The sequence below is a fragment of the Formica exsecta genome, unplaced genomic scaffold (assembly GCF_003651465.1).
Source record: "Formica exsecta isolate Colony F162 unplaced genomic scaffold, ASM365146v1 scaffold211, whole genome shotgun sequence".
In the NCBI taxonomy this organism is placed as follows: Eukaryota; Metazoa; Arthropoda; class Insecta; order Hymenoptera; family Formicidae; genus Formica; species Formica exsecta.
In genome coordinates, this window is record NW_021849408.1 from 1,372,077 (window position 1) to 1,388,681 (window position 16,605).

Here is a 16,605-nt window from a genome sequence, read left to right on the forward strand (position 1 = left end):
CTCTTCCGACTTGCGATTAACAACGCGCCGCTGGCCAGACACGTGTCTCGTACAAAACTCGTGTGCGTCTGCGGTCGAACTCGGCGAAGCACGCTCGAGAGAGAACAGTGTTCAACGTTGGGTGAACGAAAGGGAAAAGGAGAGAGGGAGAGGGAGAAAAGAAAAGAAAGAGCGAGAGGTGCGTAGGGCGAAGTACCGAGGGGAGTACGGGAGGATATACCGCTGGCCGTCGGTCACCGCGAATGTATTATTGCACGAAACTCCTTGCGTAGCGCGACACACGGAAAGGGATAGGAGTCTCGCGTATATATCCGCGCGGTTACTGCGCGAGGCGAAAAAATACAGTATTCGCGAGGGGAAGAGACCGAGAAAAGAGGGATGTTTTACTGCAAACTCCCCCCGAGAGAGTACCGACGAAATAATGTAGCAAAAGTACGAATTGGAACGACGAGAGTGGATAAGCGAGGAGCCGGTTCATCTCATATCGCGATGCGCGAATGGCAAGAAAATCGGAAATCGATTCGAAATATAAGCATCGAGATTAATAATTGAATAGAATTTTTTACTTTTATTTTTATTGATAATTAAATAGTCTTGTACACAACGATAATAAACCCCGTGAAATCTTTTTATCATTACAGATACGAGAGAAAGAGTATTTATAATAAGTATCTTAGACTGAAACATTTGTTCTAAAGGAAATAGATAAAAAAAATAGCACAGGGTGTGCTGAGAGAGAGAGACTGTGTATAGAAATCACCTTATAAACTTATCGTAATACCTAAGTGGATCATATTTCGACGGTAAAATCATCCAGAAAAGAGATAGTAAAAAGAAGGAAATTGAGCGTTTTACAATTGCCCTCTCCTCGTATATATGTAAACTTTGTAATCACTGCAATATAAATTTGATGGCGTTAAACATGCCGATGAGTACGCGTAATTTAAAAGAAAAAATAAAATGAAATGCCTGAGATGTTTGATTCACTACATAGGTACACATCGATTGAATATGTTTGTATAGTAAACAGTTATCAATTCTTGAAAAGTATATCGGTTATTCTGAACGATATATGCGAACGATATAAATTATAACACTAGAAAAAATAATCTCACTTTTAAAATTTTACTCGATACATCAGTAATATAGCACAAATATTAAGAGCCACTGTGTAATAAAGCTACAATAATATCGCGTCACGAAATTGGAATATGCTAATTATATATTTGCAATGTTGTTCACGGTAATGATAAGTGATCATCACTCAACATAATTGATCCATATCTTCTAATTACTCGAAATGTATATTAAATCGAACTAATTTATCATATGTTATAATTGCAAGTTATTGTTATTATTTTTCGATAATTAACCGGCAACTGTTATTAACGCCATTCTATTTATTCGATGCTAGCTTGTTTCGAGTTAATAGACAAATCACGGTCAAGAATTTAATTACAAGTATATATCGTATTTTGGAAAGTATTCTTCTTAAGCGGGGCAAGAAAACGCGCAGGGAGAGAAGGAGAAAAAAGAAGAGAAAGAGAGAGAGAGAGAGAGAGAGAGAGAGAGAGAGAGAGAGAGAGAGAGAGAGAGAGAGAGAGAGAGAGAGAGAGAGAGAGAGAGAGAGAGAGAGAGAGAGAGAGAGAGAGAGAGAGAGAGAGAGAGAGAGAGAGAGAGAGAGAGAGAGAGAGAGAGAGAGAGAGAGAGAGAGAGAGAGAGAGAGAGAGAGAGAGAGAGAGAGAGAGAGAGAGAGAGAGAGAGAGAGAGAGAGAGAGAGAGAGAGAGAGAGAGAGAGAGAGAGAGAGAGAGAGAGAGAGAGAGAGAGAGAGAGAGAGAGAGAGAGAGAGAGAGAGAGAGAGAGAGAGAGAGAGAGAGAGAGAGAGAGAGAGAGAGAGAGAGAGAGAGAGAGAGAGAGAGAGAGAGAGAGAGAGAGAGAGAGAGAGAGAGAGAGAGAGAGAGAGAGAGAGAGAGAGAGAGAGAGAGAGAGAGAGAGAGAGAGAGAGAGAGAGAGAGAGAGAGAGAGAGAGAGAGAGAGAGAGAGAGAGAGAGAGAGAGAGAGAGAGAGAGAGAGAGAGAGAGAGAGAGAGAGAGAGAGAGAGAGAGAGAGAGAGAGAGAGAGAGAGAGAGAGAGAGAGAGAGAGAGAGAGAGAGAGAGAGAGAGAGAGAGAGAGAGAGAGAGAGAGAGAGAGAGAGAGAGAGAGAGAGAGAGAGAGAGAGAGAGAGAGAGAGAGAGAGAGAGAGAGAGAGAGAGAGAGAGAGAGAGAGAGAGAGAGAGAGAGAGAGAGAGAGAGAGAGAGAGAGAGAGAGAGAGAGAGAGAGAGAGAGAGAGAGAGAGAGAGAGAGAGAGAGAGAGAGAGAGAGAGAGAGAGAGAGAGAGAGAAAGAGTTGCGTACGAATTGGAACGTCGAGAGTGGATAAGCGAGGAGCCGGTTCATCTCATATCGTGATGCGCGAATGGCAAGAAAATCGGAAATCGATTCGAAATATAAGCATCGAGATTAATAATTGAATAGAATTTTTTACTTTTATTTTTATTGATAATTAAATAGTCTTGTACACAACGATAATAAACCCCGTGAAATCTTTTTATCATTACAGATACGAGAGAAAGAGTATTTATAATAAGTATCTTAGACTGAAACATTTGTTCTAAAGGAAATAGATAAAAAAAATAGCACAGGGTGTGCTGAGAGAGAGACTGTGTATAGAAATCACCTTATAAACTTATCGTAATACCTAAGTGGATCATATTTCGACGGTAAAATCATCCAGAAAAGAGATAGTAAAAAGAAGGAAATTGAGCGTTTTATAATTGGAGAGAAAGAGTTGCGTGATGATACGCAATCGCGGAATATTTGTCAGCGAGTTTGGGTCATCTAATCGGTTCTTGCGACGATCAAAGTGACGAAATGCGCAAAGCGATAGTTCCAATTCGGAGGAACCATTCTCTCATTCGACTGTCTCTATGATTCTTTCGCAGATTTGCTTTGTTCGGAGCGAGAAGAATCTGAAGGGAAATAATCCGATCGTCATTTCGTCCTTCCATTCGACAAAGTAACGTACAAAGTATGTGTGTGTGTGTGTGTGTGGGTGGATGTCGAGATTCCCTGCATATACTTTTCCTTATTCACTGATCCGTCGACCAGTTTAGAACCGACTTTTCCTTAGCGAGAACTCGATACCGCGTCTCTCTCCAGCTAACTTTTTAATATACAACTTTAGACATCTTTGAAACTAATCTTCGAACTAAATCTCTATACGAATTAATTTTGAAGTATGTTTTATTAACCATTTCTTTTTTTTTTCGCGACTGATAATTTTTCATAGCACGGAATTTATCACATATAGAAGCACGCGGCTGGTCGCGACTTAATAAAATATCTTGAAATCGGTTGAATATTAAAAACAGCATCTTTTAGAATTTCTCGCTAAAGATTCAATTTTCCCGAATCGCGCGTTCGAATCGATTTCTTTTTTCAAGAAGATACAAAGTTTGGAATGCATAATTTATCGAAATGTATCAATGATAAATATCGATGTAAAATTTTTGTCGAATCGCGGCAACGATATATCCCTTTTGCAGCCGCACACTTGCTAAACTTCGAGCGACGCAAGCTCCCCGTTCCACACCGATCGCGAGGGGCGCCCTGTCGCCTGGTCAAGGTGAGCGTCGTCGGCCGAGGACTCTCGCGATCGTGCTCTTTGTGACCGAGAAACACAACACCGGCGATCGTGAACAAGCAGTGCGTGCCGCTACGGCGGCGAATGACACAACATAGGAAAGTCTATGACGGGAACAATCGCGATTGCCGCTCGCGAGATCGACGAATGATGCCAGTTATCTCTGCGATGGAATCTACACCGGTTTACGGGCGCTCGAATTTTTTTTTCATTCATTATTCGTTACTTATTAATTCCGTGAGGGTGGGGGGGGGGAGGGAGGGAACAAAAATTTTAATCGTCGGAAAAGAGAAAGAATGGTGCAAATTCAGTTTATAAGAGAATGTAATCTAATTTCCACGAATTTTCCGTTCGATAAACGCGCGCCTGCAAACACGCCCTTTCCGAGAGCAGTCGCCGCACATCGGTCGGATGCGATTTCAAAGACACGCGGCGAGGGTCTCTCGCGCGGTTATATTTGTGCAACGGGGAGATATATAGAGTGTTGGAGAGTCGCGCGCATTTTGCTGGAAGGAGACGGATTGCCTATTTAGATATGCCGCTTCGATAAGAATGCTCCTGGTGAAAATTTAGTACGTGTCGGACGTGTGCATGCATCAAATCGAATTTATGCATTTTCAACATTTGTGAAGCCACAGAAGCTTCTTGATTTATCATTGTTCAATTATTGCGTGTTCTCACCGAAAAAAATTTTGCCAATCCAAGAAATTTTCAGATTTGTGATGATTGTCGAAGCATTAAAGTTACGAGTCTTCTAGATAAGCGTTCCGCATCTGTGATTTGATTTGCCATAATATCAAGTTTTAGTAATAATTTCGATAATATTCGTTTCGCGAACTGACGATCCAAGTATTCTCCATTGTTTGCACTGCATGAGAAATAATTCCAAGTTTCTTCTCGTTATTTTATAATTACGGCGAGACGTATATATTTAATTATCGAAAGGATTGAGGCATTAGATCAATAATAAATGTAAATCGCCAATAAATCGCGCTATTAATGCGAAAAAAACTTTTAGCGAGTATAAATCGTGTAACATCGCGTGCATCGCCGGTAATAATTGTTATATTGTCTTAATAATTGCGTGAATTTATTCGCGCGATACATTCGCGGTTAAAACCGCGAGCATAATCGCGAATCATTGATTGTATTCACGCAGCGTGCTTTATGCCGTGGAAATCGGCGTGCTTTCTCGATTAAACGAATCGTAAAACAAGTAACGAAGTGCGGCGAATTGTCGCAATTATTTTTATTATTACATAAACATGACAGATTTAAATCGTATTAAAATGCGTGATGTTTCACAAGAACAATCACATCGCACACAGTTCGAACTTTGCGAACTTCTTTTCATCAGAATTCACATTTTTGTCACGCGTGCCCGTGTTTTCTTTCGAGATAACATATATCGTTAAATGGACGTTGTCATTTTCGACACGTCAGATGTAATCCCGCAAAGTCTTCGCATTTATGCGGAGTTACGGCGATGTTGAGATGCCTCTCCTAAGATTTCTCTTGAATGGCTTTTACATAAAGTGTAAGTTGTGTAAAGCCTGTAAATATTTGTGCGCGTCTGCGTGAGCCAATGTCACGTTTTAACTGTTGGGAATTGGCTGCCGGGATTCAACCTTGACTTAAATTCTCGAAAGCGGTCGGCTTCGCGAGGGACGGAAATTGAGCATAAAGTATCTCAATCGAAACAGTTTCTTTTTTTCTTTCCAAAGTTCTTTTCTCGTCAGACACAACGGGCGTTACGAGATAATTATACGAACGTGCGATTGGAAATATCAGCGATGTGATGGAAAAGACAATGAGCTCTACAAGGATCGGAATTATTGAAAGCGCTTTGTGCAAAAAGCGCGCATCAATGTCCTTAGATGTCCTTAGATGTCCTGGGATTCCTAATCGTAATGTGGCGCAATACAAGAAAATATATTGTACAAAGTTTGTAATTGTCCGTTGAAGACGCTCTATAGCGCGAATCGCACCAGTGATGGGTGTGAGTCATTTTTACTAAAGAGAGAAAGAGACAGAGAAGGAAAGAAAAGACGTCGTGCGCGCATTCGGAAAATAAACGTCTCGGCGAGTTTATCATTTGACTCCTGGTGATAAAAGAGCGATCATTGCTCCGTATCGTTTGTAATATAAGAATTAATGCATAGCGAGCAAACGAGCGCGTAGAAAATCCACAATCGACCCGATTTAATGCCGTAGATGTGTAATATAATTATAATATGCGTGTATTCTTTTTTTATTGTCTCTGCTCTCTTTCTTTCTTTCTCTCTACATTTATAAATTATGTATCAATGACGCACAGCGTTCAGAGAAAAAGACCGAAACGAATTGGAATTAAAATATCTGATCGTACTTATGTCGCTTAAACAACACGCTTTCTATTTAAATAATAAATAATGAGCCAACAAAATTGATACATGTTTCATTCTAGATTTGTGCGATTGAATATATATATATATATATATATATGATAATTATGTTTATATTCTGTCGACTTTATAAATTATGCATTAATAGTCTATCTATAAAAAAAATACATCCAAATTTAGTTCGCATATCTGATATCAACGTCGCACACTCTAAATGCTTTTTTAGAATACTCTACTCGAGTAATTAATGTCTTTCGCGTCAACGGAATTAAATAAATAGATAAATATAGTTATATATGGAATCGATTCGTATATTGCTGTGGATACACGACAATTATGATTGTGTACGATTTTTATTGATTATTCCAATCTCATAAATTATGCATTAATCGTTTAACATAAAAAAAAAAAAAAAAAATTGCAGAGCGAGTTTGAGTCAACGTTTGGCGTCTCATCGCGCGCGCTATTCCATAACTTTACCATTTAAGCAATTAATACCATGACAGCGTACAACGAAATTAAATAGAGTAATGAATATGCCGAAACGCAAAATGTTTTTAATTGGATCGTTATCAGATTCGATTACGAACTCTCTGTCTCTCGACGGCACGACAGGGCAGGCAGGGTCGGTTTCACGCGCGTTTCCGCGATATTTGCGCAAATCCGCCGCGATGGTCTTGGACATGAACACGTACAAATTGTTTTATATTTATAAGATAAAAATAATATACTATGCGAAAGAGAGAGATAGAGAACGAGATAGAGAGTGCATTCGAACATCCGTCAAAAATATCGCGGTAACAATAGCGAAGGAAAAAAAAATATATGTATATACACACACACACACACACACACACACACACGCACACACATATGTATGTATGTATATATATATATATATATATATATATATATATACGACGTTTTGACTTCGTCAATACGTGCTCTACACTCTCGAGCTAACAGCGGGCATATTTCGTTTCTGTCTATTTTTCAGAAAACAAACATTCGATCTCTGACGAGCTGAATAACGCCAATGGAACACTAGGAAAGGACCACTCGTTTCTGGAGCACTCTTCGGAGCGCCATCGCGGAAAGTTATGTTTTTGTTGCGCCCGTTTCGTTTTTTTGCCCACCCCCACGTTCCACGCTTGCCGCGCGAGGGAGGTCCCTTGAATCGGTTCGATAGGAATACGGGCCGCAGGTATTTCCTCTGACGTTCGATAAATAGCGGCCGATGTTTGCTCTCGTAAATGAATGCCCGAGAGTTCCCCTTTCCCCCTGTCGTTGATCTTCGAGATTCTCCCGCGAATAAATCCAACGCGTATCGTGCTCTTAATCCTTAACTCGTAGTGTCTCATTGCAGATAAATATTGTAAATTGTAAATTTTGTTAAACGAAGAAATGCGAAAATTGCGCGTAATTTTGAGAAAATTTTGAAAAAAATTATTTCTTGTGAACGAAAAGATCTTATACATATATAAGAGTTGAATGGCAAGAGCTGATATATCGCTGGAGATATAAAAATTGTCTTGTCCAGCGATATTTTTTTTTTTCTTACTCAGCATCGGCAAGATCGGCGTAATTGCCAAGTAGAGACGCTTAGAAACGGCCAATCGATGAGATATCGCGATGAGACAAAAAGCGACTACGTATATCTCGTAATTCATACACCCACGCGAAATATACGTCGCCGCGTCGTCTCCTCTTTTTTCCGCAGAGAACGCAATGGAATTGATGGTGCATACGGTGTTACGTCGTGAAAATTACGTTCGCGCGCGGATCTCGTACACAACTATAATTATCATCCGTTCTTTCGTATTCACGTAAATTCATAAATTAGCGAATAAAACCGGTTTATTTAAAATAGCGTCGTAGTCGTGATATATTGTACTACACCTTCCCAAGAATTTTACCAACATATATATACATACATAATATATATATATAATACGTATAACGCATAATATAGAAATGAGATATATCGAGATATAAAATGTATGTATATTTCGGTGCAAAGGATCGAATGACGAAAAACGATACGTGTGCGTGACTTTGTGCTTTCGCTTGTGCTACGAAGACAATCCGCTAGAAATCTGAGAATCTCTGAGGAGCATTGATACGGGAACAATTCGAGGAATCGAAAATTCGAGAGTTCCAATAATCGGAGGAGCGGAAAATGAATAATTATTATATGAGATTATTGCTCGAGACGTGGTGCTTCTTCAACATTTTTAACAACGGATTTGCACGAAGTGTGTCGCGGGATTCTGTCGACCGGCGCAAAACTCGTCGATCTAACACTATGAATCGAGTTTTCTCCTTCGATATTTTCTTTTATTGTACGCATAACGGAGACAGCGCCTTCACTTTAAGTCCACAAAGTCGCTTTCACTCGCTCAATTAAATCCGCGCTTTCCAATCAAAGACACTCCAGTTATTTCGCGATTTTGTGCAGAAAGAAAAAGATCCAATTTTATCTTTTACTTTTCTACTTTCGTCTAACTTAACAGATCACTGTTAATAAGAATTGGAAGTCGATTCGCGTAAAGCCGCATATTCTCCAACGAAAGCGAGAACGAGCGAGCAAACATTCGTACTTAATAAATTATTTGGTGTGCAAAGAATAGCATGAAAACGTTGGTGATTACGCGGCTTAAAACTGATTGGCGTTATGTTTTATTTCGTCTCATGATAACATCGACGATCATTAAATGTTAATTCTTATTGACTCATGCGTAAAAATTGTCAAATCCCGTCTCAACGGCTTTTCGCTTTTTTTTTTTTTTTCACGAATCTAGTTTATCAGACACTTGGTATTGTCGCGACATATAATTATAAAGCAACCGTTAAAACTCATTCGAGATTTTAATACTGCAGAAATAACGAAAATAATTTGTATATTTTTTATACATTGGCGACAATAACATCGCGACGATTGACGCAAGAAAATTGACGCATTTCGCACTTTTGTTTGCGGCATAGGTAGGGAATTGACCTCATCGAAATTATACCGGTTTCGCGAACCCCCGTGACGCGAAGCGAGTTTTTCGATTGTTTGCCCGTAGTAGTCACACCATTCGATTCCCGCACCATTCGAGATTCGACGAGTTCGACCTGGCGACTTAAATCTGCGAGAGAGCCGCCGCGGCAGGAAAAATCTTTAAAAATGCTGGTCCCGACGTGAAAAAAGCGCGCATGTGCAGCCACGGGCCATCTCTCTCTTTCTCTCCTCTTTTTCGCTTCCTACTCTATCGATGTTAGCTATAGTTCTCCCGGCTTCGCTTTATGCGTTTCTCGCAGCCAAAACAAATCGTAAAGACGCCCGCCGGAGTGCAATCCTATGCTTGTTGCCGAAAAATCAATGATATCAGCGACACTGGCGAGGGACACGTTCGTCAAACACGAAATAATATTAGATCGCGCGAAAGAATTTCACCTCAGGAGTTTGCATAACTGAACCTTTCATCGAGCATCGCCGATATTTCCCCAAATATATTGACATTTTTTCGATTAAAAAAAGATTGACGCCAACTTTATCAAGAGATTGATCTGTTTGAATTATTATTCTCTCTGCGAAGTCTTTCTATTTTCATCTGCGATCTCTTCGCGTATATATCGTCTTAATATAACTATGCGATTACGTCTTCATTTTCTTTCGCCTTTTGTCGGTACGCTCGTGTAATTTCTACCAAGATTTCTTTCCGATTTTTGTTGATACAAGTGTTACGAGTCTATTCAAGTGTCTCTTGATATTCTTATTCTAACTCGAAGTAAGATATTGATGCTAAAAGAAATATTAGCTTATGCTGAGCATGTCTTTAAATATGCTAAGAGAAAAAAAAAAAGTATTTTTATACATTATCATTTTTTAGGGAGTATTAAGCGAATGTAATTAATGGAAATTTTTCGTCCGAGTGATTTATTTATTACGTTAATAAACACAGTAATTGGGGCGCTAATTAAAAGAATTGGTAAAAATCGTTGAAATAGGGTGTTGAAGTTTATAATTCGTTCTACTAAAAACTTGATTGATAAACCGGTTGTGCGAGATGAACAAAATGTCATTCGTCAGTTCCATGACATACGTGTTTCTTATTCTAACTATTTATACAACAATGCAACTCTGTCAAACAAGCATTGTCTGTCGGACCGAATAATTCAATACAGATCTAAAAAGAAATTTATTTTTGCGACAAGTTTACGTCGAATTTCCTGAAATAATCTAAGTTAGTACAAAATAGCAATGTGCCAAATTTGCAGTTTGCTCCCCGCTTGTGTATACATATTAAAAACATCAATACTTATATTGTATAACAGAACATCGCGGGTAAACCTACGTGTTATTAAATATTTATGATATTATGATCGAACATGAGTTTAAGCCATTACTTACACTTGAGTATTTATGCTACTAATATTGAAATCTTAAACTCATTGATCGTTCAAAGGAACTCCCAAAGATAAGAAAAAATGAAAGTGAATATAATGTACATTATAATTTTTCTGATATCATTTTGTGATACTGTTGATGATTTATTTGTAAATATGATTCTCTCAAAAATGAAACTATTGTGTCAAATGACCGCTAGCCACCTGTCTACGTGATTTGTGAAACGCGCGTCAAAATCAACGACGAAATCTTACGACTGCGACTGCTTAGTTGGTAAAGTTATAAGTGGATCCGTCTCTCATTAAAGCTCGGTCGGACTGCTCGGTAAAACTTGTGGAGTTCGTATCAACGCTTACCAATGTTTATTCACGCGAATGCGAGGGAAAGAATAATCCGGAGATTTCTTTAATACAATTTATCATTAAGAACACTCGTCTACTTCTTGAACGATTCGACACCGGAAAAGATGCTCGTAATGAAGAAGAAACTAATTTCTCTCTTTGTTTCTTTTGTGTACTTTTTATAAGTATTAATCTCCCACTTGAAATTGAATGATCGGCTGAATGGATTATCATTATTACGACGGTAATTACCGATTATTACTACTATTGTCATCATCATTTCGATGACCATCAAAATTTAATTGTTAAAAAAAATTGCATTTATATTAATTATGATATCCTCCAAGATTCTTATGTTGGAACAAACGAATGAAACTTCTTTCGTTTTATTCTATCGATTAAATTTTTGATATTTTTATCCTGGCTGTCAGCTGCCATATAAAGTGCAATCATAGCTTGCGCTTCTTTTTGCGCGACACACATTTAGTTTTTGCGCTATATAGCTAACGACTTCCGACGTGCGAAGGAAATTTGGACGATTACTCGGGAATTCTGGTTGTAATTAAGTGTTGCTGGACGGAGATTGAGTTTAATGAGACGTAGCGTTTTCTTGGCGGCACGACTCTTGACAAATTTCTCGAAATAAGCCGGTCCTCGATAATAGATTAACAAACGTTATCATGAATGTAATAACGTAATACTTTTTTAATATTGGGATGGATTGTATACGATATATGTCGATAGGGCGGAAGAAGGAAAGCCGGACCGCAGATATTGATAAATATTTACGTCGATATATGTACACGACTGCTGTCCAAATCGTACAATCGCTTAAATATTTTCATGCTATCGAGATTTCGTATCAAGGAGCGTTTTAATTTTCCCCACGTTCGGTCGGAGAAACGGAAAACAATGTTGCAAAACGACATGGCTTTTAAAAGCGCCGAATCGCGAGAAAATCACGGAAATTATATGCAGAATTATATTAATGACACTCTCTTCGAGCGCGAATATCGCATTAGCGTCACTTTTCGACCGGTCACTCTTCTCTTAACCATGATAACGGGACATTATAACATTATTGCTCTGGAGATTCCCGGAATAGTTAAATGTGATTACGCGACGGAATAAACTTGCAATCGCAATAAACTAATCTTGACGCGCGAGCGAGCGATTGCACGCGGCATTATCTCAACAAACAACGGTTATGTAATGGAGATATATAAATGCGGTAAAATAAAAATGATCAGCTATAAATACGACTGATTCACGTGCAAACGAACGGCATATATCAGATCGCGATGACTTCTCTTGTTTTTTCTTCGGCACAAATTTTTATCTCGGTGAATTTCGCCAACCAGTATATTCCTGGATTTTTGAGATTCCATAGATTTTTTATTGTTATCCGTCAATATATAGCATTAATCATTCGTCATATATCATTTCGACTTAATTAGATTTAATTTCGTTTTTTTTTGTACATGTATTTAAGTTTTACGCTTTCGTATTAATTTTTTTCATTTCTAATAAATTAATGTTTGTCCCATTTTTCACGAGAAACAACATTATATCGGATGAGTCATTTAATGCAAGAGAAGTAAAAATCTTTAAACGGGCCGCGCGAAATGCAAATCGAATGACGAATCCATTCGACAAATAAGAGAAAATGAAGTCCGATATAATTAGTTTGATAAGAGGAGGAGTGCCTCGCGATTATTGCGTAACGTAAATTCCGTAATCGTAAAACGCCTTAAGCTATCTTATTCCTCGGGATGTAATTGCGCGCGATAATACTGATTGGGCAAGACACACACGTCTTAAATAATGGCAAAGTTTAATTAAAAACTTTGTGCGCGATATAATTGCTTTTATTTCAGCGTTCATCTCTTATTTTTGATTAATTATAGCTGCACCTTTGTTATATCCACGTATTTAAACAAATTAATGGGTGCGAAAGAGGAAGAATGGATTGAAACGAACATGCGATATGATCCTGTTTCTTATTTGACCGTCCAAGGACAAAAATTTTCAAGGATTCAGGAATCCAACGAATGAGGCACGCGATTCTGTGCCGCGTGCCTGATTCTGATATCTTTAAATTATTATTCAAAGTATCAGTATAATATACGCAGTTTGTAGATTCGACCTGCATAACAGCGATTGAACTTGTGAAGCGTGAACCGGACATGTCTAACCATGCGTGACTGGGAACATGGCACGAATCGATATTCTAGAGTGCGCATTCTGTTATCGAAGATTCTAAAGATCTGCGCTTCTTGACCCAATTCCGAGTAATTTCATCCTTGATCAAGAGCGGTCAAAAAATACACCTGCAGAATTTCATCTTATTTCACGAGTACACTATCCAGATTGAATTACTCTATTTAAATTACATTAGCATAAATCAAGTGTACACGGTATTTGAAATGTAGACATAATGATAAAAAAATGCAGACTATCTCGTGTTTTTATGTTTTTTTAACACAATAACGCTTTTATGTCAACGTGTATCTAACCGCAAACCTTCTTTTGCTTTATCTACTTTCAGATACTGGCGCGCCCTACGTATTGTACAAAGATAATATGGAGAGACCCCAGGGTCAGTGGGGCCCGGGGCCGGGATCTCTCCAGGACGGCGGACTGTACCCTCAGCAACAGCAACAACAACAGCAGCAACAACAGGGTTCCTCTTCGTCAGGAAGCCCACAGCAGGCCTGTGGTCCTCCTGTCGAGGGTAGTGAAAACGGTCCCCCGCCCTCCTTAGCATCGCCTGTGCCCTCACCGTATCCTTCGGCGCCTCCCGAGCCTCAGTCCTTGACTCCACCGGACGATGATATACAATCGAGTCAGGCAACGTCCCAACAACAACAACAGCAGCAGCAAACGCAGCAGCAGGTCCAGCAGCAGCAACAGCAACAACAGCAGCAGCAGCAGCAGCAGCAGCAGCAGCAAGTTCAACAGCAGCAGCCTCCACAACAGCAGCAGCAACAACAAACGCAACAAGATCACTCGCCGCAGCAACAATTAACTCCTCACGCAGAGGTGGACCGCAGCGATTGTTTTCCTGGCGCTGGGGAGCTGCAGCAGTATCCGCAACACTACTTCAAAGAAGCCCGGCCGCATCCTTCGCCGTCCGTGCCACCTCACATGCTCACTCCTGGCGGCTTTTCTGCGCTGCATTATCTCAAACAGCCCGGTGTAATGCTGACATCCCTCGGTCAGGGCGATGGTGGGCCCGGCTTGGACGCGCATCAGTACGCCAGTCCGAACGCGCCCAACATGGCAACCGGGCTGCCCGACATCGTGCAGCAGAGCGGCAAATCGTCCAAGTCCGGCAACAGCGATCTGCGCCTGTTCAAGTGTTTGACCTGCGGCAAAGACTTTAAACAGAAGTCGACTCTGCTGCAGCACGAGCGGATCCACACGGATAGCCGGCCGTACGGGTGTCCGGAATGCGGCAAGCGGTTTCGACAACAATCCCACCTCACGCAGCACCTACGCATACACGCTAACGAGAAGCCGTACGCTTGCGTTTACTGCGAGCGCACGTTCCGGCAGCGTGCCATCCTCAACCAGCATCTGCGCATCCACTCGGGTGAGAAGCCATACCAATGTCCGGAGTGCGGAAAACACTTCCGTCAGAAGGCGATCCTGAATCAGCACGTCCGCACACACCAAGGCGAGCATTTCTCTCTGCCTCCCAGACTCCCCAGAGGGCGTCCATCACAACCACACACTGACCCACCCACCGGTTCTAACTCATTACTATCGCAACCGCCGTCGCCACCGTCACCATCGGCATCATCATCATCATCGTCATTATAATAACCACGTTTATTACCGCCGGCGGTACAATAACCCGCATACTAACGATTCATCTCGATTTTCTTACCTGTCCAGTGTTTGATTTACCAGTGGCGGATTTAGAGCTCGGAAAATCAAATAATTGTAAATTGACAGAACGATGTGTGTGTCTTTAAATAAAAACGGGATAAATTCACCACTGGTCTATATCACCTATATCCCTCACCAGCCTACTAAAACTCGTGTTTTTCTTTGAAAGTTCTCGGAAACTAATATAGCGACGATTTATCAGACACAATTTGCCGGTATCATCGGCCTCGTTGCCGCTAAGGCCAACCGGCGGGTAAGAACGGTTGAGCTGGACGCGAAAACGCTGGTGAGCTGTGAGATAGAGCAGTCCCCGCCACCCCTCCTTTTCCTTTCCGATCCTAAACGATCCAACTCGTCATCTAGTCTAATCCGCCTGCCTTTTAATAACTTTGGTTTTTCGCGTTAAGGTGGACATCGGCTTGCCAGCGGCTACTGCGTTTCTTCTCGTGCACCTATCGCTGCTAACTGCTAATAACTTTCACTGGGGATCGCGCGATAAATTGAATTTATAAGCTTCCCAAACAGCACAAAAGTCCAAAAGACGTGTAAATGCCGCGGAATAAATCAGGATCTTTCTTTAGACGTTTTTCTCGGACGTTTGTGTTGCCTGGGTGTTTTCGCTCGAATTTGAGCGATTTCTTAACGCCACGCTTGATTCGTGTTACAATTGACATGTAGTTTTAATCTCTCTCCGTCTCATTAAACCGGACTAACGTTCTTCCTTTTCATTCCGTCCGCCGTGGAATACCGCCGATGAACGTGGACCGTACTTTCATTACAGACGTGAGCCCGCACCTCATCTTCAAGAACGGGATGACGCCGACGCTCTGGCCGCAGGACGTTCCCTTTCCGCCCGAGGAAGGTAAAGAGGAAGTAGCGTCAACGTTCGGCGACACGGACACGCAGTCGGGCGCGTTCAGTCCGGCGCCAGACGCAAACTCCATCCAGTACCCCGCTTACTTCAAGGATCCGAAGGGCGGCAATCACACAGTCTTTGGCGCGGGCGGTCCGGGCAGCTTCGGCGCCCTGCAGTACATCAAGCAGCAGGGCGGCACGAAGAGCTGTCTACCTGATGTGATACAGCACGGCCGCTCGGCCGGCATGCCGTTGTACGTGCGCTGTCCGATCTGCCAGAAGGAGTTCAAGCAGAAGTCTACGCTGCTGCAACACGGATGTATACACATCGAGTCGCGACCGTATCCGTGTCCGGAGTGCGGCAAGAGGTTCCGTCAGCAGTCCCATCTCACGCAACACTTGCGCATCCACACGAACGAGAAGCCGTACGGCTGTGTGTACTGCGGGCGCAACTTCCGTCAGCGCACGATCCTGAATCAGCATCTGCGCATCCACACGGGCGAGAAGCCGTACAAATGTCAGCAGTGTGGTAAAGACTTCCGTCAGAAGGCAATTCTGGATCAGCACACGCGCACCCATCAGGGCGACCGGCCGTTCTGCTGCCCGATGCCCAATTGCAGGCGGCGCTTCGCCACCGAGCCCGAGGTGAAGAAGCACATTGACAACCACATGAATCCGCACGCGGCCAAGGTGCGTCGGAACTCGAACGGTGACACGAAGCCGCCCGGCACGCCCGCGGGCCTGGGCCCGGTTCCCGTACCCCGCGGTACCCTCACGCCCACGGTCGTCAAACCGGAGCTCTACTTCCCGCAGTGCTACGCGCCCGCGTTCAATCACCAGCCGCCGGTGTCAACCGCGCAATTTCCCGGCGCCCAGGCAAACGGCGTGTCCGTGACCGGCGAATTCAAGCCGCCGACCGGTCTTCCGCCGCAGTGACTAACCGTCCATCCTGCCGCCTACTAGCAAGCAGGAATCCCCGCGCTGAGGTTTCAGCGCTGTTTCGGCCCAGCCGCGTTGGAGGCCGACGCGACATCGAACGCAATCGTCGCCGCCG

General features: G+C 42.0%; 1 protein-coding gene across 1 annotated transcript in view; it reads left to right on the forward strand.

Moving 5' to 3' along the window:
- LOC115235177 (myeloid zinc finger 1-like) overlaps nt 1-16,499 on the forward strand; it is a 19,980-nt gene extending 3,481 nt beyond the window's left edge. Inside the window, exons 2-3 of the mRNA XM_029806784.1 lie at nt 13,351-14,481; nt 15,478-16,499. Of these exons, the coding sequence (XP_029662644.1) occupies nt 13,351-14,481; nt 15,478-16,487 (2,141 nt within the window). The 3' untranslated portion in view covers nt 16,488-16,499. The remainder of the gene's footprint in view (nt 1-13,350; nt 14,482-15,477) is intronic.
- Nucleotides 16,500-16,605: the final 106 nt, after the last annotated feature.